Source organism: Schistocerca gregaria, chromosome 9 (genome assembly GCF_023897955.1).
Source record: "Schistocerca gregaria isolate iqSchGreg1 chromosome 9, iqSchGreg1.2, whole genome shotgun sequence".
Taxonomy (NCBI): domain Eukaryota; kingdom Metazoa; phylum Arthropoda; class Insecta; order Orthoptera; family Acrididae; genus Schistocerca; species Schistocerca gregaria.
This window is the reverse complement of record NC_064928.1, coordinates 120,212,264-120,239,373: the sequence shown is the minus strand read 5'-3', so window position 1 is coordinate 120,239,373 and position 27,110 is coordinate 120,212,264. Positions and strand designations below refer to the sequence as shown.

Here is a 27,110-nt window from a genome sequence, read left to right as displayed (position 1 = left end):
TTGTCGACATCCTTTTATCTCTTGGCATTCTTTCCGACCAAATTCAGTTCATCCCACTCAGAGACCCACATGCTGCTATGCTCAGAAAGACACAGTGCAAATGCTGTCAAGTTGTCACTCACTTTCTCTTTGCTCAGTTCCAGATGCACCTTAAAGAATTTGAAGTTCTATCTTTAATTTTGTTTCTATCATATCTGTAAGCTACTTAAAGGACTTTTATATTCTTATTTGGAAAGGTTGAAAGCTGTTAAAACATTCAGTCTTGCTAACCCCCATTTACACAGTTAGAACAGTCTCATTTTTGACTTCAGGAATAATTATTTCAAGCTTCTTTTCTAGGTCATGCTTTCTTCTATTACTTTTCTATCTGTTCAGTGTGTGATGTTGTCACACAACCACGCTAGAGCGCAAATCTAAAAGCAGTTTCGGTAATGAGGTACACCATCTAGCGCTGAAAACATCTTTATAATGACACAAACATGCAGATGGAAAAAATTACCTTCTGGACAGAGAGTTCTGTCATTTATTCAAACATAAGATTTTCCAGAAAATGTAAACATGGCTAATTTTCAGAACATTTTAGAAATGATAAATGACAATTAATACTAAATTACAAGTATTTGCTGACGATCTGGGTTCCTCTGGTGACCGACAGCACTACTGCTTGCAACATAGCTCATGACATTGCTCCCTCTCTTGAAGAAACAGTGCTTCGCTGTTCCAGGAGTTCTCATTGCAACTGAATACATCATCCTAGATCTAGATCTTTTCAACAGTGCTCTGGAATTGCTGGAGGATCCTTGCACTTGAGATACTTTCGTATCCTCTTCACTGTGATGAGCATCAGAGGTAGCCCCCTCCTGTCAAACCTTCATACTGTTGAGCCAGTGTTTAGTTTCCTTGAAAAAGAAGCCACTACCATTGATCTGCACCTCAGGACTCTCATTGGGCTTCGTACAGAAGGCATAGACAATGTCTCTTTTATGTAACAATGAAATTCACCAAACAGCCGCGCAGTTGAGATGTTATTTTATTTTATTGTATCTTCACTACCAGTTTTGACAATTCATTACGGCATCTTGAGGCCCCATAAACACATCTGAAAAATAATCAGTATTGACATACTGGAGCTGTTTGTTTTTGGATGTTGGGAATTTGTAGCTCTGGTGCTTCCCTCAAAGTCTTGACTGCAATTCGTAGTCAAGTTTTTGAAGATGGCGTAATGAATTGCTGAAACCGGTAGCAAAAATAAAATAACATCTCAATTGCACAGCTGGTTGGTGAATGTTGTTAAATATTTGACCAGACGCTGTCCCGTGTCCACAATGGATCGACACACACACTATTTGCTTTTGTGCCTTTGCTGAAGTGTCATAATCCTCGTGAAATCCAAAAAGCAACTAAGCATATGATACAGTGCAAAGTAGCATTACAATGATTTTTTCTGATAGTCCCAGTTTCTGCACAGGCATAAAAATGTATGCAGAGTCTCCTGAAATGTGCTTCACTGACTGGTGCTTTGTATTCTAGCATGCTTTTTTCCTTTTCCTAAGTGTCCGTGGTGTGCACGGGAGCCAGCTGTCTGCTTTTCCAATCCTGATGATGATCTGTTCCATGTAGTCATTCTAAGTATCATTTGGTTGAAACAGGAACATCTCTTTATTGCTAATAATTGATTTATGGCTATATCTCATCATTTTGGCCTTGCAAACGTGAAGTAGCCTGTAGCGTCTCACTTTGCTGTGTTGCTGCACATACGAACGTCACGGAGAGCTGTATTAAATCCCGATCTCTGTTACACATTATTGTAGATCGAGAGCATGTCCGCCAGTGTTTCATTAAATCTGTCTGTCTGTCTGTCTGTCTGTCTGTCTGTCTGTCTGTCTGTCTGTGAGTGATAAGCTGTCATCATTCTGTGTGTGCTATCACAATGTGAAGTTACCCCTGATATTAGTCTGTACTGGAAAACATTTGTATAAGAAGAAATAATCACGAGGGATAATTTCTGCTTCAAAGGATAACCACCTTCCAGGAACATTGCAAATTTGGTAACTTTGATGACAGCATGCTGGGTGAGGTAGTTAGTGCAGACATGCATCTGATTCTACCATCTTCACAAGTTCCATGTGACCAGTTGCCAGAGCGTCATGGAAATACTTCTGGACAGCTGGCTGTAGGTGAGCTGGGCTGATGTATTTCCACCCCATTGGATCATTGTTCCTTGTATACAATGTTCCTTTTATTAATCAGTATTCTTGTTTGGTTGGTTCTCCATTCAAGGCTTCTATGGTATTCAGCAATGCTAGCTGTTCCCTTTATTCAGCAGCAACATCATTTAATTGAGTGATGGCGGAGCTTTCATCCATGCTGAAATGGCCTGCTAAAGGATTCTCTGAAAGGCTGTCCTATATCGATGTTTGTGCCCGATTTTGTTTACTATTGTGATTTCATACTCCTGAAGCCTGAGTGACCATCTCACCATCTGGCCCAATGGATTCTTCATGCTATTAAGTCAGAATAATGACCTGACAACCAGTGAATGGTTCGCCAAATAAATACAGTCGGAACTTGATAGCCCATACAACTACGAAGCACTCTTTCTCTGTTGTTGAGTACATTATCTCCGATTTTCACTTGAACTGGGCCTAACCAATAACTGCTACCCCATCGGTGTGGTGCTCTGTATCGTCATTCTCGTCTCACAGTGCTAAGACTGGAGAATTTATTGGCACTTTCTTAAAGACAAGGAAAGATCTCTTTTGCACCTTGTTTCCAGAAAATTTGGCGTTTCCCTGCAGTAGTTCTTGCAGGGTGTGCATTTGTACAAAAGTCCTTTATGAATCCCAATTAGTATGAGCACAGTCTGAGAAAAGCAAATACACCAAGGAGTCAGAAAATTAGTGAGTGCTTTTAATTTCCCTAGAACAGGATGCACTCCATTCCCACTGACTAGGTCCTCAAAGATTATGTAATGGGCAATGAAGAGCCACTTCCTGGGATTTAGATGGAGGTATGAGTCCGGACACATTTCAGCACAATTGTCAGGTGGCTTAGATGTTAAAGTGTCTTCAAAACTGGGACAGTGTCTTCTATATAGCAGACACACGTCACCCATTAAGGTGTTAAAGTAGGTTGTCCACTATACACTATTACATCTTAAGTATCCAGACACCACCAAAAACATAAGTTTTTCCTATTATGTGCATTGTGCTGCTACCTACTGCCAGGTACTCAATATCAGGGACCTCAGTAGCCATTAGACATTTTGAGAGAGCAGAGTGGGGCACTCCGTGGAACTCACGGACTTCGAATGTGGTCAGGTGATTGGGTGTCATATGTCTGTAGATGAGGTTTCCACACTCCTGAACATCCCTAGGTCCACTGTTTTCTATGTGATAGTGAGGTGGAAATGTGAAGGGGCACATACAGCACAAAAGCATCAAGCCAACCTCACCTGTTGTCTGACAGAGACTGCAGACAGGTGAATAAGGTTCTAATGTGTAATAGGCTGACATCTATCCACACCATCACACAGGTATTCCAAACTGCATCAGGATCCACTGCAACTACTATTACAGTTAGGCGGTGAGAAAACTTTGATTTCGTGGTCAAGCGGCTACTCATAAGCCACACATCGCACCGGTAAATGCCAAATGACACCTCGCTTGGTGTAAGAAGCATAAAAATTTGACGATTGAACAGTGGAGAAACATTGTGTGGAGTGACGAATCACAGTACACCATGTGGTGATGCAATGGCAGGGTGTGGGTATGGTGAATGCCTAGTGAACGTCATCTTCCAGCTTGTGTAGTGCCAAGAGTAAAATTCGGAGGCAGTGGTGTTACGGTGTGGTCGTGTTTTTCATGAATAGGGCTTGCACTCTTTGTTGTTGTGTGTGGCTATAACGGCACAGCCCTACATTGGTGTTTTAAGCACCTTCTTGCTTTCCACGTTGAAGAGCAACTCGGCGATGGTGACTGCATCTTTCAACACGATGGAGCACCTGTTCATAATCCACGGCTTATGGCGGAGTGGTTACACGACAATAACATCCCTGAAATGGACTGGCCTGCTTAGAGTCCTGACCTGAATCCTACAGAAAACCTTTGGGATGTTTTGGAACACTGACTTTGTGCCAGGCCTCACCTATGGACATAGATACCTCTCCTCAGTGCAGCACTCCATGAGGAATGGGTCGCCATTCCCCAAAAAACCTCTAACCACTTGATTGAGCGTATGCCTGTGAGAGTGGAAGCTGCAATCAAGGCTAAGTGTGGGCCAACACCATATTGAATTCCAGCGTTACCGATGGAGGGTGGCACGAACTTGTGAGAAATTTTCAGCCATCACATAGTGTATGTTTGATGTTGGCTGAAAGTTGTAGAATTTCACAGGCCAAACAGCATAACTTTGAACTCGTGGAGGTCGTCAGGTTTTGTGAAGGCAATCTTTTCACAGTCGGCCTCATCAGTCTTGATTTGCCAGTAACCTCGCTACATGTCCTTAGTTAAGAGCAGTAAGTCGTCATCACTGTGTGCCAATGGGTAGATGTCTTATTTAATATTTTTATTCAGTTGGTGGTACTTGTCTCAAACTTATGTGCCATCCTCCTCCTTCATAAAGATCAAAGGAAGAGAAAGGACAATCTGAATGTTATCACCTTGCAGCATCTTTTCCTCTTCCTTCCAAATTGTGCCTTGTCCAGGTAGTAACACCCTACTCAATTGCTGGCTAATTGGTGGATGATTGCCATTGTTTTATCATAGGCTGCTTGCTCTGTGTTTTCTCCCTTCAGGATTTCTAGGCATCCGAAAATTGGTGCAGAATGGCTGACGCTCACTGACAATATTCATCAGTCACCAGATCCTATTGACATTTCGATAGTACCTGAATTATAACTGAAAAAAAAGTCAAAAGCCAAGATCACTAAAAAACATTTTATTGGATGAGCAGTTTCAGCAGAACCTATGCTGTCATCAGATATGCAAGAGGGTGAACAGAAATTGATAGGAAAATATTTTATAGCAGGGTGTCTTCGGCCCGGGACAACCGGGAAAAACCCAGGAATTTTTTTAGAATTCCAGGAGTCTATTATTGTTGTAGTTTTCAGTTAAATTTTTGTGATTTTCACTGGTAAGAATCAATACTCCAACAAAGGATATTATTGTAATCTCACTTCTGCGGAATAATACTGCAGCAACAAAACATGAACGAGAGGGGAAAAAATAAATAAATAAATAAAAAAATAAAACTTAAGTAGCAAAGGAAATGCACCATATACAACAGCAAAACTTAGTGCTCATACAAGCATCTGCCAACAGCAAAGTGTGTCGAAGACTTTAGGAAGACTATGCAGTACTTCCTAACAGCAAATTACTTCCGATGAGCGTGACGTAACAGACAGTACAAGTACTCAAGAAAATTTACATCCTAATTTGGACATACAAATGTGCACTTTAAACCAAATTATGCATTTTAGTATGGTTCACGAAATATCGATACTCTTGAACTTTCCTCTGATGTCTTGTTTCTTTTGTTACAAAGTGCAAGATTTTTTAATGTTTTACACGTACGAACATACAAGCTTCCTGCGTCATCGTAGCTGCGCATTATCTGGCGCTCGCTGGCAACTACTGGAACGAATCGGTTTCTAACAGGTCACGGGAAAATATTGCGAATGGTTGTCTGAAAAGCGCTACTTTCAAAGTAAATTTACTTTTACACAAGATGAACAATGTGCGAGAATGTACGATGAATTTCTTAAATGACAGAGCGTTTGACTCTCAATTAAAAATCAACTCTTTGAGGACGACCATCTAGAAGACTTTCAAGCTCAGAATATCAAAAATTTACGTCGTTATTAAAAAATTTACTGCCACATTTGTTTGATATATCTGAAAGTGTAACAGGCGCAAAGAAAGATCAACGTTATATGTGGAAGCTTAGTGTCTCCTGCGGCTTATTAATCTTAGAGACCACGATTATATGTTAAAGCTTTGTTGTTGTTCTAGCAACACTATGTATATTAATTTAAACAATTAACTTATCCTATTTTCGCACTACGTAAGAGTTATCTTGCTATTGACTGACTACATCACGTGTCCTATGCTGTCTTCAGCTGGCGAGATCACGTGACACAGCTATGACTGGCTTACAAAAGCGCATCGCACTCTCGATTTCAATGCTTTGGAAAGTAACATGTGGTGTATGGTGGAATTCTAATTTATACCTTCATAACTTAAAAATATGCAGTGTACATGTTGCTGCATATCAAAGATCTTTCCAAAATATGTCCCCCCTCCTCCCCCCCCCCCCCTCCCCCCCCCCCCCCCTCCTTAGTTTTGTTTTCTAAAGTGCCGTGGAATTCCATGTCGGCATATAAAACCATAAACATTCAAAGGACTGGTAAGTTTTACAGTGCCGAGGAAAAGTATACTATCACTTAACACGGGAAAAGTGTATGTTCACCCGGGAGAAAGTGTATTTTCAACTGGGAAATCGGAGAATTATTTTTTCCTTGTCCCTGTATACACCCTGTTACAGTCATGATATTACAACTTGATAAACTGCCGTGTTACCCGTGTTACATACCCTACAGAATTATATCATCTTATGCTTTAAAATTTTGACACCATATTGGTCGTCAATCTTGCAAGTGGCTTCACATTGCATATGCACTTCCAATTACCACAGAGATCACTATGTATTGGCATGTCAAATGTAAAAGGATTATGTACAACTGTAAACATAACTATATTGTCGCAGAAGTAGCTGAGTTGTGCTGTGTTGTGGTGGTTATGATACTAAACTGTTGCATTCGTTACGTGAAGTTAGTGTTCATCATTCATCAAATTACAACTTCTTCTGTTTGAAAATATTGCACTGATTAACTGCTCAGAAATGGTGCAAACGTTGTTGTTGTGTTCTTCAGTCCTGAGACTGGTTTGATGCAGCTCTCCATGCTACTCTATCCTGTGCAAGCCTCTTCATCTCCCAGTACCTACTGCAACCTATATCCTTCTGAATCTGTTTAGTGTATTCATCTCTTGGTCTCCCTCTACGATTTTCACCCTCCACGTTTCCCTCCAATACTAAATTTGTGATCCCTTGATGCCTCAGAACATGTCCTACCAACCGATCCCTTCTTCTAGTCAAGTTGTGCCACAGACTCCTCTTCTCCCCAAACCTATTCAATACACCCTCATTAGTTATATGATCTACCCATCTAATCTTCAGCATTCTTCTGTATCACCACATTTCGAAAGCTTCCATTCTCTTCTTGTCCAAACTAGTTATCGTCCATGTTTCACTTCCATACATGGCTACACTCCATACAAATACTTTCAGAAATGACTTCCTGACACTTAAATCTATACTAGATGTTAACAAATTTCTCTTCTTGAGAAACGCTTTCCTTCCCATTGCCAGTCTACATTTTATATCCTCTCTACTTCGACCATTATCAGTTATTTTGCTCCCCAAATAGCAAAACTCCTTTTACTACTTTAAGTGTCTCATTTCCTAATCTAATTCCCTCAGCAGCACCAGACTTAATTCGACTACATTCCATTATCCTCGTTTTGCTTTTGTTGATGTTCATCTTATATCCTCCTTTCAAGACACTATCCATTCCATTCAACTGCTCTTCCAAGTCCTTTGGTGTCTCTGGCAGAATTACGATGTCATCGACGAACCTCAAAGTTTTTATTTCTTCTCCATGGATTTTAATACCTACCCTGAATTTTTCTTTTGTTTCCTTTACTTCTTGCTCAGTATACCGATTAAATAACATTGGGGAGAGGCTACAACCCTGTCTCACTCCTTTCCCAACCACTGCTTCCCTTTCATACCCCTTGACTCTTATAACTGCCATCTGGTTTCTGTACAAATTGTAAATAGCCTTTCGCTCCCTGTATTTTACCCCTGCCTTTTTTCTCTAAGTCTACGAATTCTAGAAACATAGGTATGCCTTTCCTTAATCTTTCTTCCAAGATAAGTCGTAAGGTCAGTATTGCCTCACGTGTTCCAACATTTCTACGGAATCCAAATTGATCTTCCCCGAGGTCGGCTTCTACTAGTTTTTCCATTCGTCTGTAAAGAATTCGTGTTACTATTTTGCACCTGTGGCTTATTAAACTGATTGTTCGGTAATTTTCACATCTGTCAAAGCCTGCTTTCTTTGGGATTGGAATTAATATATTCTTCTTGAAGTCTGTGGGTATTTCGCCTGTTTCATACATCTTGTTTACCAGATGGTAGAGTTTTGTCAGGACTGGCTCTCCCAAGGCCGTCAGTAGTTCCAATGGAATGTTGTCTACTCTGGGGGGTCTTGTTTCGGCTCAGGTCTTTCAGTGCTCTGTCATGCTCTTCCCGCAGTATCGTATCTCCCATTTCATCTTCATCCACATCCACATCCACATCCTCTTCCATTTCCATAATATTGTCCTGAAGTACATCACCCTTGTATAGACCCTCTATATACTCCTTCCACCTTTCTGCTTTCCCTTCTTTGCTTAGAACTGGGTTTCCATCTGAGCTCTTGATGTTCATACAAGTGGTTCTGTTATCTCCAAAGGTCTCTCTAATTTTCCTGTAGGCAGTATCTATCTTACCCCTAGTGATATAAGCCTCTACATCCTTACATTTGTCCTCTAGCCATCCCTGCTTAGCCATTTTGCACTTCCTGTCGATGTCATTTTTGAGACGTTTGTATTCCTTTTTGCCTGCTTCATTTACTGCATTTTTATATTTTCTCCTTTCATCAATTAAATTCAATATTTCTTCTGTTACCCAAGGATTTCTACTAGCCCTCGTCTTTTTACCTACTTGATTATCTGCTGCGTTCACTACTTCATCCCTCAAAGCTACCCATTCTTCTTCTACTGCATTTGTTTCCCCCATTCCTGTCAATTGTTCCCTTACGCTCTCCCTGAAACTCTGTAGAACCTCTGGTTCTTTCAGTTTATCCAGGTCCCATCTCCTTAATTTCCCACATTTTTGCAGTTCCTTCAGTTTTAATCTACAGGTCATAACCAATAGATTGTGGTCCGAGTCCACATCTGCCCCTGGAAATGTCTTACAACTTAAAACCTGGTTCCTAAATCTCTGTCTTACCATTATATAACCTATCTGATACCTTTTAGTATCTCCAGGGTTCTTCCAGGTATACAACCTTCTTTCATGATTCTTAAACCAAGTATTAGCTATGATTAAGTTATGCTCTGTGCAAAATTCTACCAGGTGGGTTTCTCTTCCATTTCTTAGCCCCAATCCATATTCACCTACTACGTTTCCTTCTCTCCCTTTTCCTATTGCCGTATTCCAGTCACCCATGACTATTAAATTTTCATCACCCTTTACTATCTGAATAATTTCTTTTATTTCATCATATATTTCTTCAATTTCTTCGTCACCTGCCGAGCTAGTTGGCATATAAACTTGTACTACTGTAGTAGGTGTGGGCTTCGTATCTATCTTGGCCACAATAATGCGTTCACTATGCTGTTTGTAGTAGCTTACCCGCATTCCTATTTTCCTATTCATTATTAAACCTACTCCTGCATTACTCCTATTTGATTTTGTGTTTATAACCCTGTAGTCACCTGACCAGAAGTCTTGTTCCTCCTGCCACCGAACTTCACTAATTCCCACTATATCTAACTTTAACCTATCCATTTCCCTTTTTAAATTTTCTAACCTGCCTGCTCGATTAAGGGATGTGACATTCCACGCTCCGATCTGTAGAATGCCAGTTTTCTTTCTGCTGATGACATCCTCTTGAGTAGTCCCCGCCTGGAGATCCGAATGGGGGACTATTTTACCTCCGGAATATTTTATCCAAGAGGACGCCATCATCATTTAATCATACAGTAAAGCTGCATGCCCTCGGGAAAAATTACGGCCGTAGTTTCCCCTTGCTTTCAGCCGTTCGCAGTACCAGCACAGCAAGGCCGTTTTGGTTATTGTTACAAGGCCAGATCAGTCAATCATCCAGACTGTTGCCCTTGCAACTACTGAAAAGGCTGCTGCCCCTCTTCAGGAACCACACATGTCTGGCCTCTCAACAGATAGCCCTCCGTTGTGGTTGCACCTACGGCATGGCTATCTGTATCGCTGAGGCATGCAAGCCTCCCCACCAACGGCAAGGTCCATGGTTCATGGGTTCATGCAAACATTACAACCACCAATACATCCATTAGACGGCACTGTGACAGTTCATTGGTGTATTTTATATGCCTGTATAGCATAACACAAATTACATGTACCAGGTAATACATTATTAAGGACAATTTTTACTTACCTTTATTGTACAATGCAACTCAGAGAAATACAGAAATTTTTAATTAATGTATGTACCTTTGATAATTTTATAGGATAAAATATTTACAACATGAGACATTACCAGAGGTTAATTACAGTTATACATAAAACATCTATATGTCTCTGCGTTAGGTTGTATAATAATGTGAATAAAAATGATCCATGTTATTATCTATTATATTGAGTAATTATACAGGGTGTCCCATTTATATAGGAGACGACCCATTGTGGCCGGTTACAGTGCTCCCACTGAGAGAATCTGCTCTCGTAGACCAACACCTTCAACCTATTACCCGGATAAAACTATCCTCCTTTATAAAACATATCAATCATTTCCTCCACCGAATCTCCACAGTTCCTGCCCCTTTACTACACGGTGCTCAGCTCATCACTGTTGATGCCACCTCCCAATACACTTAACATTCCTAATGCCCATGACCTTACCGCTATTAAACACTACCTTTCCAGATGCCCTATGGATTCCAAAACGACCACCTCCTTCCTATTCGCAATGACCAACTATATCCTCACCCACAATTACTTCTCCTTTGAAGGCACTACATACAAACAAATCTCGGGTACAGCTATGAGCACCTGCATGGCACTATCCTTTGCTAATCTGTTCATGGGCCATCTAGAGGAATCCTTCCTAAAAGCCCAGAATCCTAAACCCCTCACCTGGCTCAGATTCATTGATGGCATCTTTGCTATCTGGGTTGAAGGTGAGAACACTGTATACACATTCCTCCAGAACCTAAAAAAACTTCTCCCCCATTTGCTTCACCTGGTACTACTCAAGCCAACAAGCCACCTTCCTAGATGTTGATCTCCAACTCAGAGATGGCTGCATCAGTACCTCCATCCATATCAAACCTACTAACCACCAGCAATACCTCAACTTCAACAGCTGCCACCCATTCCATACCAAGAAGTCTCTTCGGTACAGCCTAGCCACCTGTGGTCGTCGCATCTGCAGTGACAAGCAGTTCCTCACAAAATATCTGCTTCACAGCCTGTGCCATATGGATCCTTCCCACCAACTGGCTTTTCTGAATTGCACAGGTGGGAACTTCCCCTGCAATACATCCTATGTTCCCGTAACCCTCCTGGCCTCAACCTTCGTTAGTCACTGTCCTCACACATACAGCCCCCTCCCCGTTTTCATTCCAGCACTACACAGCCGTCATTTCACCGATGCACCCAGTCTTTTAATTTCTCTTTTTTCTGCTACTTCCTCCCCACCCCCTCCCCGCCTTCTCTCCTGCACTCCATCTAAAACTGCAGCACTCCACTGTCTGCCACCCCCACAGTACTATCCCCCCCACCCACTCCCCACCCCAGCCTCCTCCTTACCCCCACCCAGTTGCCACTCCCATCATGCACTAGTGCTGCTGCCCACAGTGTGGTCGCAGTTATCTGAGACTGTGTGTGTGTGTGTGTGTGTGTGTGTGTGTGTGTGTGTGTGTGTGTGTGTGTGTGTGTTGCTGACAAAGGCCTTACCGAAAGCTATAATTGTGTGAATCTTTTTGTTGTACCTATCGTGGCTCAACATCTCCACTATGTGGTGAGTAGCAACTTTCCTTCTCTAATATCGAAATGCTGCTCATGTGACACGGACCAATGATGGAGCTGTCACCATCAGGTATCGGGAATGCAAGGAACATTACCCGCAGCTGATTTTGAACGACCAATGACAGAACTGTGGCAGACAATGTATTTTGTAGCTCTCAATTTACACTCACATCCAAACCTAGTAACAACCTCTTAATGTGTGATGTACCTGAGAAACCAGCTATTAGCAACCTACAGCAGGACAATTAATTGTGCTCACTTTGCTTGTGGCGATTAAAGCTGACCTGTACAAACTTGACTCGAGACAGAAAAAGCGAAGGGTAACTTCTCCCTTTTGCTGTGTGAGATAATGCAATATCAACCGATGAGCAGTCCTCGTTGAAACTAGTTTACAGATTATAGGCAATACAGGCAGATTCCAAAAGAAAGGATAATTTCACTCTGACTACAGTAATCTGTGTAGTATAGTTATCATTATGTACATACATAATACTTTTATCAAACAGTGGAAAATACAGGACAGAATATAACAATATTATGCTACTCACCATACAGTGGAGATGCTAGTCGCAGATAGGCACAACAAGACCTCCACAAATAAGCTTTCGGCCAATAAGGCCTTCTGCAGAAATATCACACACACAAACACACACAAACACACACAAACACACACAAACACACACAAACACACACAAACACACACAAACACACACAAACACACACAAACACACACAAACACACACAAACACAAACAAACACACACAAACACAAACACAAACACAAACACAAACACAAACACAAACACAAACACAAACACACACACACACACACACACACACACACACACACACACACACGACACTGCAGTCTCTGTCAACTGAAGCCACACTGCGAGCAACAGCACCAGTGCATGATGGGAGTGGCGACTGGAAGGGGTAAGGAGAATGCTGGGGTGGGGAGGGGTAGAGATAGTGGGGTGGAGTGGAGACAGGGTAGGGTAGCTACGTGTGGTTGGGAGGTTCGATGGTAGGTAGGGGAGAGGTGGGGAAGGGGGGTGGTTAGCAGAAGAGGAGAAAAGTAAGACTGTGTGAGATAGTGGAATTGAGGGCACAGTAGTGCTGGAAGGGACTGGATGGATGACCACCATTTATATTTGACTTACTGATGAGTAGTGATTTTCGTAGCAGTGGGAAGTGCATATGCAGTTTAAAGCCACTCTCAACAGTGATGCACAATATGTAGTAAAGATTTTAAAGGCTAAGGTATATTTTAATTCCATAGGTTATGTAACAAGTTGGAATATCATGATTGTAAAATGTTTACCAATCAACTTCCGTTCTTCCTCTTGCAGATGTGGTGGTTACAGTATAGTTCTGTCGAAACAGATAATCCAAAACAAATGTTTTTTATTGATTTTTGGTTTGTTAAATTTTCTACAATTGTCATACACTGCAGATCCCTGCCCCCCCCCCTCCCTCCCACTTCCAGGCAGACAATGTCAACAACACATACGTAGCTGTAGTGGTGGTAGAGCTGAATTCAACATCAGTGGACTGCACTGCCCATTCGGAACTGGTTTGGCTGTTCCTATGCAGATAGGTCCAACAGGAAAGACAGTTGTACAAGAAAGCTTTCGGCCAAAAGGCCTTCCCCCAGAGTGGACCCCACACACACACACACACACACACACACACACACACACACACACACACACACACACACACACACGGCCACTTTCTGTGGCTGCCGAGGCTAGACTGTGAGCAGCTGCGCACAGTGGTAGTAGCAGTCTTGGGGGGGGGGGGATAGCAGGGTAGGAGTGGGGGAGGGTAAAGTGATGCTTGTGGGAGCATACAAGCAGGATCCAGAGGGGACAGGCTGCGAAGCAGTCATTAAAATGAACAACGTTCTGTTGGGCAGCGTGCTCAGCAACTGAGTGGCGCAGCTGTTCCTTGGCCAGTTTGTTGGTAGCCATTCATACGGACAGACAGTTGGTTGTCATGCCCATGTAGAACACAGCCCTGCCTTTGATGGTATAGGTCATGCTTTTGCCCAAACTGGAATAGGTGGTGGCGGGAGCATGTGAGAGTCAAGTCTTGCATCTAGGTCTATTACAGGGATATGAGCTGTGAGGCAAGAGGTTGGGAGCAGGGGTTGTGGAGGGATGGATTACGTAGGTTTGGTGGGTGACAGAATACCATTGTGGGAGGGGTGCGAAGGGCAGTGGATAGAACGTTCTTCATTTTAGGGCACAAGAAGAGGTGGTCAAAACCATGGTGGAGGATGTGATTCAGTTGCTCCAGTCCAGGATAGTCCTGAGTCACAAGTGGAATGCTCCTCTGTGGCTGGACTTTGGGACCTGAAGACCTCTGTGAAACCTTTGATAAATTTTGAGGACTGATCATCACTATAGATGAGACGACCATGGGTGGCTAGGCTGTATGGAATCGGTGGCAGCAGTCAAAGTGGAGGTATTGCTGGTGGTTGGTAGGTTTGATATGGATGGATGTACTGATGTAGCCATCTTTGAGATGGTCAGCATAAAAGAATACTGCTTGTCGGGTTGAGGAGGACCAGATGAAGCGAAATGGCGTAGGTGGTGTTGAGGTTCTGGAGGAATGTGGATAGGGTGTCCTTAACCTCAATCCAAAACACAAAGATGTCATCAGTGAATCTGAACCAAGTGAATGGTTTGGGATTCTCTTTGATTAGGAATGATACCTCTCATTCCTCTAGGTGTATAGGTTTGCACAAGATAGTGTCATGCAGGTGCCCATTGCTGTACCCCAAATTTGTTTGTAGGATATGCTTTCATAGGAGAAGTAATTGTGGGTGAAGATATAGTTGGTCAGGAAATAGGCCTGGAATCCACTGGGTGTTGTGGAAGGTAGAGTTCAATAGTGTCATGTTGAAGAGTTCCGTATTCTCAACAGCTAAATAGTGGCAAGGCCATGGGCATTAGGGATGTTAGTGTAAAGGGAGGTGGTGTCAATAGTGATGAGCAATGACACCATGTGGTAGAGGAACAGTAACTGTTGAGTCAGTGGGGGAAGTGGTTGGTATCTTCCATATAGGAGAGTAGGTTGCAGGTAAATAGCCTGTAGATGTTGGTCAGAGTCCCTCCTTGGAGGCATAGTAAGCGACCACAATACGATGTTCTAGGTGGTTGGATATATGGACTTCAGGAAGCATGTAGAAGGTAGGAGTGTTGGGAGTGGTAAGGGTGGGTGGGTGGGCGGGTGGGAGAGAGGGGGGGAGAGAGAGAGAGAGAGAGAGAGAGAGAGAGAGAGAGAGAGAGAGAGAGAGTTGTGCTGTTTAATTCGGAAGGAGGCCTTCGGGTGGAAAGCTCATTTGTTAAGTCTTTTTCTTTTGCCCATCTGTGACTTAAATTCCTTAAGGTTTTCTTAGTGATTCTCAATCTCACATCTGCTTATTCTACCATTTGTTTTATGTGGTCATTCCACATTATCTCTGGATGATGATTGTAGGTAATTTTTGGTGCTTTGCTAATCACCGATTTGCCACCTATCTGTAATCATACACTTATGGATTTATAGTGGGTGCTGGTGACAGTGATACCTGGGTTTGGTACAAAGTTTCACTTTTGCTTCAGTCTGTGTTCATAAAATCATATCTATATGAGAACCATAAAGCCTCTGAAATTGTGTCTTCATATTTATAACTTTTTTTCAGTCAACAAAAACTTCACAGTTTAACTAAGCCTCTCAATTGAAGACTGGATCTCATCTCTTTGATGGCATGATAATGTCTTCAATTGCAAACAACTGGCTAAAGCAAACTTTGTTATGTGCACTTGTTGGAATAGCTTCGTCAGTCTTGAGCCCTGATTTTCCACAGTCAGACTGCTTGTGATGCCTGCCAAAAGCACTGTCTAAGAATAACATGAAGACGACATTCTGTTAAAACAACAAAATTGAAGGCATACTTTCTGTCATTGGCATATATTTCCCGAATATATGTTCCTGTCATCTGGACATATTTCCCATTCGCTACTTTCAGCAAAGTTGTTTTCATGGAATATAGTCTTCTTTAGCTGGTGATAAGCATTCAGCATTACAGGGAAAGGAACCCACAAGTTGACTAGTTGCTGGACAAATTTGATGTCAGTGATCAACGTCGATGAGATTTCCTGACGTGTTGGTAAGTGTCATCTGTGGAAGTATGTCATCTGTGGCAGCTTCAGCTTCATAGATGGTCACATGTCTCAATTTTCCTAGACGAGCAGTTGGTACTTCTGTACAAGAATTGAGAACAGCAGTGGCATATTGTAGCGCAACCTTGTCCAGAGAAAGGTGATAGGCTTCAAACTACAGGTTGACAACAGTCATATACATCTGACTTGTGTGAATAAAATTGTGGTGTGTGACATGTAGCATAATTGTGATCTTTCTCTGAAGCAGCATACAAATGTCTTGGGTACACCACAGCAGAAACATGCTGGCATGTTGTCTTGTGTCCTCCAAATGTTTGTCCTTCTGTGGGCATTAAACTTCATGGAGGAGTCGGTTGTATGTGCATTGCTCAAATGCTGGATTGTTTTTTGAAGGCTAAGACATAAGTCAGCTGGGTCCATTCTTCACAGTGCATTCGTCTTGTGGCAGAGATGGGTGCTAAATGTTGGTCATGTACTACTATTTTAACATTATCTATTATCTCCTGACACACAGAATCGACATTGGTGGATGCTGTCTCTTATGTACTCGGTCCAACGTTTTTCGCTGCCATCAACTGCTGTATCTACTCTCTTATTACCTCACGATGCCAGATGTGTAGATGAGTTAATGCTGTTTTAGAATCTTCTGTCCCCTAAATATACAGATATTAGGTATAATGTACTGCATATATTTAGGTTCCTGTCAATGCGGGCGACAGCTTTTATGTTGCCTAATTGGAGCTGTGGTGATGCAGAGGTTTGCAAATACGTGGAGTAGAAGTTTTGAAGTACCTGGCATCTCCATCAAACAGTGCACCAAGGTCCAAATCTAAGAGTGTCATCAGTGCACTACAACACTTAGCACTGGAAGTATGTTCATTACTGACACCAACATAGAGACAGAAGTGTTTCCTGAGCAGAGAGTACTACTAATTTACACAGACATAAAATATTTCAGGATATGCAAACGTTATAAACGTAAAGAATTTTGAGAACCTTCTAGAAAAGATAAATACTAAATAACAAAAATTTGCTGGTGATACAGTTTGAACTGGCAACCTGCAGTGCATCAGCTGATGACTGTGGTACAGCACATTGCATGCATCACAGCTTGGGGCAATACCTGTAAGTCGTAGTTATTTTTAATGTGTGGCCGGATGTGAAAACGTGACTAGCTATTGTTGACTTGCCATGACTATCTAGTCTGTATGATGCATCCTTATGTTCCCTGTATCTGAGGGAGATAGTTCTCCCTTACAAAGTTCTCCCTTTACATCCAATATGTCTAACGTCACACGATGTACAGTGCATCTTGCATACACCTGATTTCTCAGACTTAATCTTCCTGTCGCCAACAATGGTTTTAGGCTATATTTCACTACATTGTTTGTTTGAAAAGCTGTTTTAACGTTTAAAATGTTGCTTTTTGTTCGTTTGGAAATTTTTCCAGAGGAATCCCCTCGCCAACTTTTCTAAGGAACGTTAGGGATCATAATACCGTGAAGGTGACGCAGACTGGTGTGGAAGTGGAAGTTGATTGGCAAACAGAAGAGAGTTAGGTGATTAGAAAGGGAAGTGAACATTATGTCCAAAGTGTAAAACATTGTGAAGTTTGCTACATGTATTGTAGTTACTTTCACAAGATGATTAAAACGTTGTTGCCCGATGATGGAAGCCTCAAATCTCTTTGCTGTGCTATACAAACATTGTTGACTGCTACTAAGCTAGAATATTCATTATGCTTTTTTCTGGTGTAGGCAAAGTTCTAGTTGTGATGAGCAACTGACTGTCCTGGGTTTTGTAACACAATATCTTATTGTTTCATCTATGAAAATCTGAATTTCGATAAATATTATGAATAATTTCATTCGATTGATGATTATCAAGACTAAACGAAACATATCATGTGCCAATGATGAAATGGATATTGTTAGAACAATAGTGATAACTACCTTCTGTGCTAAATAGTCAGATCGAAGTTCCTTAATTGAAAGAAATAACCTGACAAAGAATTTTTTCTCTCTCCATTTACTCTTTCAATGTGTAATGAACAAAATTCAGAATTTTCTACAATGGTTGATTCCAGTTTGCATACAAATTAAAAGTCCTGTCTTCAACAACAACAACAAGCTGAACTGAAATTAGTCATTATAACACAGTAGTGAGACCTGTGCTAACAGCTGCTTTAGTATTTATAACTTATTGACAATCAACACATGCTCTTCTTTATTACAGCTTACCATGTAATTAAGTTTCCATAAGCCAAGTAGTAGGGGTAATAGGGGGTAATGCAGGAGTAGATTTAGTAATGAATAAAAAATAGTAGGCAGGTAAGTTACTACAAACAGAATAGTGAACACATTGTTGTAGCCAAGATAGGCACAAAGCCCACGCCTATCACAGTAGTAAAAGTTCGTATGCTAACTCGCTCCACAGACGACGAAGAGATTGAAGAAATGTATTATGAGGTAAAAGAAATTATTCAGATAGTGAAGGGAGACAAAATTTAATGGTCATGGGGGGACTGGAATTTGATAGTAGGAAAAGGAAGAGAAGGTGAAGTTATAGGCGAATATGGAATGGGGATAAGGTATGAAAGAGGAAGCCACTTGGTAGAATTTTTGCACAGAGCATAACTTAATCATATATAACATTTGGTTTAAAAATCATGAAAGAAGGTTGTATACGTGGAAGAGGCCTGGAGACACTGGAAGGTTTAGATAGATTTATAATCGTAAGACAGGGATTTAGGAGCCAGATTTTAAATTGTAAAACATTTCCAGGGGCATATGTGGACTCTGACCATGTTCTGTTGGTTATGAACTGTTGATTAACACTGAGGAAACTGCGAAAAGGTGGGAATTTAAGGAGCTGGGATCTGGATAAATTGAAAGAACCAGAGGTTGTAGAGTTTCAAAGAGAGCATTAGGGAACGATTGACAAAATGGGGGAAAGAAATACAGAAGAAGAAGAAGAATCGGTAGCTTTGAAAGATGAAATAGTAAAGGCAGCAGAGGATCAAGTAGGTAAAAAGATGAAGGCTAATAGAAATCCTTGGGTAACAGAAGAGATATTGAATGTAATTGATGAAAGGAGAAAATATAAAAATGCAGTAAATGAATTAGGCAAAAATGAATACGAACATCTCAAAAATAAGATCGACAAGAAGTTCAAAGTGGATAAACAGGGATGGCTAGAGGACACATGTAAGGATGTAGAGTCATATATCACGAGGGGTAAAATAGATACTGCCTACAGAAAAAGAAGAGTCCTTCAGAGAAAAGAGAACCACCTGTATGAATATCAAGAGTTTATATTGGAACCAGTTCTAAGCAAAGAAGGGAAAGCAGAAAAGTGGAAGGAGTATATAGAGTGTCTATACAGGGGCGATGTTCTTGAGAACAATGTTATGGAAATGGAAGAGGAGGTAGAAGAATATGAAATGGGAGATACGATACTGCGTGAAGAGTTTGACAGAGCATTGAAAGACCTAAGTCAAAATGGGGCCCCAGGAGTAGACAACATTGTATTAGAGATACTGATAGCCTTAGGAGAGCCAGCCCTGACAAAACTCTACCATCTGGTGAGCAAGATGTATGAGACAGGTAAAATACTTTGACTTCAAGAAGAACATAATAATTCAAATCCCAGAGAAAGCAGGTGTTGACGGATGTGGAAATTACCAAACTATCGGTTTAACGGCTGCAAAATACTATTTGAATTTTTTACAGATGAATGGAAAAACTGGTAGAAGCCGACCTCGGGGAAGATCAGTTTGGATTCTGTAGAAATGTTGAAACACATAAGACAATTCTGACCGTACGTCTTACCTTAGAAGATAGATTAAGGAAAGGCAAAGCTATGTTTATATAGCATTTGTAGACTTGGAGAAAGCTTTTGACGATGTTGACTGGAATACTCTCTTTCAGATTCTGAAAGTGCCAGGGGTCAAATACAGGGAGCGAAAGGCTATTTATAATTTGTACAGAAACCAGATGGCAGTTATAACAGTTGAGGGACATGAAAGGGAAGCAGTTGTTGTGAAGGGAGTGAGGCAGGGTTGTAGCCTATCCCCAACGTGTGTATTGAGCAAGCAGTAAAGGAAACAAAAGAAAAATTTGAAATAGGAATTAAAATCCATGGAGAAGAAATAAAAACTTTGAGGTTTGCCAATGACATTGTAATTCTGTCATATAAGATGAACATTAACAATGAAAATGAGGATAATGGAATGTAATCGAATTAAGTCAGATGATGCTGGGTGAAGTAGGTTAGGAAATGACACACTTAGAGTAGTAAATGACTTTTGCTATTTGGGGAGCAAAATAACTGATGGTGGTTGAAGTAGAGAGGATATAAAATGTAGACTGGAAATAGCAAGGAAAGCATTTTTTGAATAAGAGAAATTTGTTAACATTGAGTGTAGATGTGTCATGAAGTCGTTTCATAAAATATTTGTATGGAGTGTAGCCATGTATGGAAGTGAAACATGGACGATAACTAGTTTAGACAAGAAGAGAATAGAAGCTTTCTAAATGTGGTGCTACAGAAGAAAGCTGAAGATTAGATGGGTAGATCACGTAACTACATAACTAATGAGGTGGTACTAAATAGAAATGGGCAGAAGAGGAGTTTGTGGCACAACTTGAGTAGAAGAAGGGATCAGTTGGTAGGACATATTCTGCGGCATCAAGGATCACCAATTTAGTATTGTAGGGAAGCATGGATGATAAATATGATAGAGATTCAGAAGGATGTTGGTCGCAATAGTTACTTGGAGATGAAGCAGCACGCACAGGATAGAGTAATATGGAGGACTGCATCAAACCAGTCTCTTGACTGAAGACCACTGCAACAATAACAACAAGCCAAGTAACTTTACAATTATTTCTTATGTATTACCTGATATTTATAATCAGTGTAATTACAATCTTAATTTTTGTTTAATTTTACTTTTTTCTGGCCAAACCCAAAATCTCTCTCCATTATCTCTCACTTTACTCTTTTTAACACTTTTCTTGCTTACAAAGTGCTTCAACATTTGCCCACAAGTATTTGAATATTAATTTGTGTGTTCATACTGTCAGTAAATAAGACTTTTACAAAACTGAAGATATTTTAGGAAAAAAACATGAATTTAAGTGACTGTGCAATACATCGCTTTTTATATGTTTATTATTGGTAGATTTTTAACTTGTACATTTACTGAATAATGCTTATACATGAGAGAAACTTCTCAGAGAAATAATAAAAAAATTGCAACATACATGTTTGTTGAGTTGTAGGTTGGCTTGTGTGTGTTGTATTCTGCAGTATTACAGTGTTTGCATTTACTTTACAGCATGACCCATTATTTCTCCAGGCACTTGTGTTGGTTGGGCTGTAGTTGCTGCTGAAAAGCGCTCACTAGCTGCTTGTACATCTTGACACTGTACTAATTTGAAATTTTATGTTTGTGTCTGTTACAGAGCTAAGCATCCAGCCATCTCTGAACCCCATCCTCATCCCGCGCCACATACAGGAAGCGGGTGGAGCGAGCGGTGCCGTGTCAGACGCCACAGCGGGTGCGAACCCAGGCAGCGGGGGAGCTGTTGGCACGGGGAGTAGTGTAGCCGAAGGTGCCGGCAGCTCAGGAGGGGCGGGCAACGACGCCGGAGGTGTTGGAGCCGGCGCTCCAAGCAGCGGGGGCGGCGGATCTGCGGCGACGGCCGCTTCGACGAGCATGGCCTAGGTGCTTGTTTGCCTTTCGTGAGGGTGAGGTTGAGGGCAGTTGGCAGAGGTGTGAACAGACCACGTAAGGAGGCACTGGAACGCGGAGAAGGGTGAGGAGGGAGAAGAGGAACAGCTGCTACAGGGCGTAGTCGTGGGCATTTGTCCAAATATTTTATTTCATTTTATAATTATTACCTTTTTTACTTTTTGTTTTTAAGAATATTTCATCTCCTGCTGTAGTCTTTGGATCTTATGATTGTTACTAACTTTTTTAAAAAAAATGTTGGCATTTTACTGTAAATGAAAAGTACCTGCTGAATGGAATGTGTAATTAGCCTTTCAAAAACTTGGCATTAGATATGTGTAAGAAAATTGATTTATCGGTTGGCTTATTGAAGTCATGTACGTGATTGTTTTAATTAGGCAGGAAATGTTTTAGATACCAGTGTCACTCTGCTGGACTACAGTCAGTTTCCTTTTAAAAAAAAAAAAAGATGCGAGGAGATGGTGTATATACTAGTGTGGCAGTTGCCATCCTTTTTATGGCCATGGCATTATATTTTACCAGTGTACAAATATTGATGCTAATTGGTCAATTTATTTAGCAATATTTGTCCTGATGTCTGTTTAATTTATATAATTTATGGTTAAATGATGCACATGTATAATTTGATCTCACTGGGGAACAGTGACTTGAAAAACTGAACAGTTTGACAAAATTTGAATAAATATTGCTTGTATCCTGGGCCGTTTTGATCGTGATTTAAATTTATACAAGATGAAGAAGAATTGTACTTTTATATGGGTCTAACATTGACAGAATAAACGCAGTTGCTATGACATTATTTTGTAAATTTTTCCTTTAACAGTTGTTTTTGATATTGATCAGAGGAATTGTGTATTTTCTGTGATGAATAAGATTTTTCTTGGTCTTACCTGTAGATGGTAAGGAATGTACATATTGATTCATTCATTCTCAACTGCCATCGGCATACTGTTTTCACTGTATCGAAGCTATTCTTTAATTGTGCCATGTGATTTCAATGTTGCAGCTTATATTGCTTGGAGATCTTGTTAAAGAGTTTGAGTGTTGCTGGATTGAGGTTACTGTCACGATTAGCATCCAGAGTGAAATTGTAGTGTCACAGTATCAGAATTCCCACAGTTTCCTGTGGTACCGTGTTTCATAAGTACAAAACTTAGCCTAACTGATGTGGGAATTGTTTATCGTTATTATCCTGAGAGTTTGTTCGGTTCGATTTGCCGCTGTTCCTGAGCTAGGTGGCGACTCCGATAGCAGCTCTTCGTGGAGTAGTGGCTTGCAGCAGTTTGATTTTGGATTTTACTTTTCTCTTCCTGCCGTTCTGCACTTCTGTGACTTTTCCTCGTGTGTGTCTTAAGGGCTGAGTCGGCGAGAGAGTACCACTAAAGAGGAACGACATAGTACTATATCTCCTGCTTCATTAGAGACTGCTGTTAATATAAATATTTAAAAAAATGAACTCCACGCAAAGATCTTCCGTGTAGGAAGTTTGTCCCAGAAGCCGTGTGTTTTCGTGCTATTAGATGTAAATGAATATTATCGGAAAAGAATTTAAAATAGCCACAGTTAATTATGCAGAAGTAGTCATGATAAGTCACGTCAGATTCAGATGCTTGTATAGTTGACTAAGGATTTTTTTCTTGTTTCCTCGTGTATAAATATAATAAAAGTATGTAATGTTAAACAGTTATGAGTTTAAAGTGATAAGTAATAACAAAAAAATAGAAGCAGAATTTCTTAATATTACGCAAGGGAAAGGGGATGCCTTCATTTTGTAGGTGGAAGACCGTCACTTTTCCAGGCAGATGTGTTGAAGGTTGATGAGTTCCAATTCTATAAATGCTGTATTTGAAAATAAGACTGTAGTATTTATGTGTGATGGTACAAGTAACGTGCACTTCTTCAAAGGTCGAACACCGTAAATGTGCCATCTGTGATATTTTACAGCTTGAACTGTTGTATAACCCACTTTCCTTTGTGTAATGAGTTTAGTACCAAACAGACAAAAAATAAAAAGAAATGCAATGGAATGGCAAATGTAATAACAATCTGTAGACACGCAGTCATATCCTAATAAGTGTGACAAAGTTACACATTGTTTGGCCACTCACAATGAGAAACTTTCTGTCAGTACTTCTGTGTGTGCATATTTGACACTGCACATTGTTGCATGTATAAATATTGTGATATTTTGAGAAAAAAGGAAACCTCTGTGAAATTTAACACAGTGATTTAAGAAAGAACCAATAAATCATTTTATACCCACATAATAGTTGTTATTTGGCATTGTTTTGGAGTTGTCTACTAGTCTTATGTAAAGCATCTTTTGCTTGTTTCTCTGTCAACACAGGCTTGCATGAATGATTTTTTTTTTATTTTGTAAGCAAATGAATATATATTCTACATGTAAATATTCCTGTTTTGTGGACTTGTTGTGAGTGGTTTACTAAAAATAGACGTTGTAGGGGACTGATATCCTATCGGTATCTTCAGATACATTTGTCATGAGAATGAAGGTTTTATTGGAGAGGTATATATAATATATACATATATATATATATATAAATAGAAAATAATTATAATTACCTTTATGTAACATAAAAGTTTTAAATAGTAACAGATTTTTTTGAGACTTACTTGTATCTGTGTTTCCCAGAAATGTACATCATAAAAATAATTTTATGAACAATATATTGTATTTTTAATTTCTTGAATTTACCCTTGACAAAAAGCCTTGCATCTTTTGCTGTGGAATCATTTAGAGTGCTGCATTTCCATTCTCACATTTTTGAGCTGTTATAGTCAATGTAAAACGTACTTATGACGTACTTATGTTGTCTTCTAAGGATCTTACTGCTGCCTCAATAAGTTACAAAGAAAAGAAACAAATACTTATCACTAGATGTTGTGCAATACTTCAATAAATTTTCATAACACTTTAATACTTTTTTAGTTTCATTATAGTGCATTTTGGTGTTTTAACAAAAGTTGTATGCCTCAGTGTTTGAGGTCAGTTTAAATTTAATTACTATTTATGCTTTGAGATTTTAATGCCCCAATTGAAATGAAGTAGATGTAAAGACAGAATCAAAACAAGAAAGCATTTGTTTAAAAATTAAGTCTGTATAAAGATTTTATTGTTGTATACACTATCTGATGAGTCTGGACATGTAACGATGGACGTTTAGTACGGTACGTGCCCACCCTTCACTTTAGACATCTTGACCTCTGCTGAGGGCACTTGAGGTGGGTGACTGCAGAAGAATGGCAGCCTATTCTTCCTCGAGAGCTGAAAAAACAGAAGGCAGTGATGTCGAACGCTGGGCTCTGGAGCTGAGTCTACCTTCTACCTCGTCCTGAAGGTGTTCTATTGGGTTCAGGTCAGGACTCTTGTCTTGTCAGGCCAGTACATTTCACGAATGTTACTGTCAACAGGCCATTACCTCAGAGTTAATGCTTCATGATTGCATTGTCGAGTCAGTCATCTCCGACCTGTTCGTCTACTGCAAGCAGTACACAGTGCTGTAAAATGTGTTCGTATCATTTTGCATTTAGCATTAGGGGACCACGCCCTAACCACGAAAAACATCATACTGCAACATCATCTCCTCCGTACTTCTGTCGGCACTCTACACAGCGGCAGGTAATGTTCTCTAGGCATTCTCCAGACACATCAGATTGCCACAGGATATAATGTGATTCGTCACTCCAACTCGCTCGTTTGCAGTCGTACTCAGTCCCTTGGGATCGCTCTAGCACTGCTTAGCACTGACTGCAGAAATGTGTGGCTAATTAGGAGCTGCTTGACCATTGTACCCCATTCTTTTTAACTCCCTACACAAACTAATTGTGCTAGCTGGACTGCTTGGAGCACTTCGGAGCCCACGAGCAGTTCATTTCTGTGATTCCACACAATTTTTTTTGCAAACACTCTCCGCGAAGCTCGTCAGTCCCCCTCCATCGGTACGTAATGTCTGGCTGGTTGTTTCTTCACACTTCCACTACAGAATCGCGTCACCAACAGTTGGCACAAGTAGCTTTAGAAGGGTTGAACTATCCTTGACGGATGTGTTACTGATGTGAAATGTAATGGCTAGTCCATGTCTGAGGTCACTGTGCTCTTCTGGCTGATCCATTCTGCTGTTACTGCTTTTGTACTGGCAACGGAGTACACCTCACCTCATTTCACAGCGGTGGGTCTGCGTTTCATAACATTTGGAGGTCAGTTCTCCATTATGTACTGATACTTTTGATTGGGTAGTATATATTTTTGTCTCAGGGGAAAGACACACTTTAGAAACAAATCCACTATACTGGGCAAAGATATACTGCTTTCGCATTACTCGGGGATGTCTGGCTATTCTCAATTAGATACTGTTTATGTTGATACCCAGTAAGGGCTCTGTTAAAGATGCTGTTGACCACCTAAATTGACCAACGCAAAGTAAGCGTAAGTTCTGAAAAATGTTGGTGGATGCCGGCACAACCAACTTCTGCCGTCGAATATATGTAGCGCTAGACAGGCGTGCTTTGGAGGCACAAAGATAAATACTGGTGCCAAAACCTCTGTGTCAGTAAATAAATTAAAAGAAAAGGTAGAAGAATGTAAACATTATGCCATGTATTTTTTCGTGTTTGCTCCTATCTCATTTAAACCCTGACTGCCTAATAAAGTATAAACTACGATACTAGAGTAAGAAAAAAGCAAACGCGGAAGAATATACATATCCTGTCATGTTTATATTCATATTATTCTTATGCTGAATAGTGATAGTTAGAAATGAAGCACGGCAACTGACTAGATTTTTAAATCTAAGATGACTAATTTCTATGCAGAATGTAATGTACTAAAGAGGCATCTGCAAAGATTTCCAAGCGGAGAAAATTTTTCGGTAAACTCTCGTTCAGAACATCATCTGTCATACGCAGTTATATTTGGCTCATGTTGATCATTATCAAATAAAGCAGCAGTGTAAGTAACAACAAATAGCAGTCTCCATTGTTTCGCTTATGAGACAATTCCTCTCTTTTTTTATTGTAAGTGGCGGTAGCGCACAAAAAACAAGCCATGCTGCGAGCGACGACAGGTCGTAAACACACATTATCAGAATGCGACAAACAATGCATGACACCGTACAGTAACGCAGTTTCAGCTTAGAATGATGTAAAAACCTGTAACAAAGACAACGGCACTTACCAGATTAAAGCGAAATAAGCAATCGATTCTAACCAGACGAAGCTGGTGAAAAAGGAAGGGTACCCGTATAAATACGGACGGAGCGCTTGGCA

General features: G+C 40.5%; 1 protein-coding gene across 7 annotated transcripts in view; it reads left to right on the top strand.

The window, feature by feature from the left end:
* Positions 1 to 24,512, top strand: part of LOC126292194 (glycogen synthase kinase-3 beta) — a 301,006-nt gene extending 276,494 nt beyond the window's left edge. For all 7 annotated transcript variants that reach the window (XM_049986039.1, XM_049986042.1, XM_049986040.1 and 4 more), the window contains one exon: positions 21,535 to 24,512. In XM_049986039.1, the coding sequence (XP_049841996.1) occupies positions 21,535 to 21,797 (263 nt within the window). In that variant the 3' untranslated portion in view covers positions 21,798 to 24,512. The remainder of the gene's footprint in view (positions 1 to 21,534) is intronic.
* Positions 24,513 to 27,110: the final 2,598 nt, after the last annotated feature.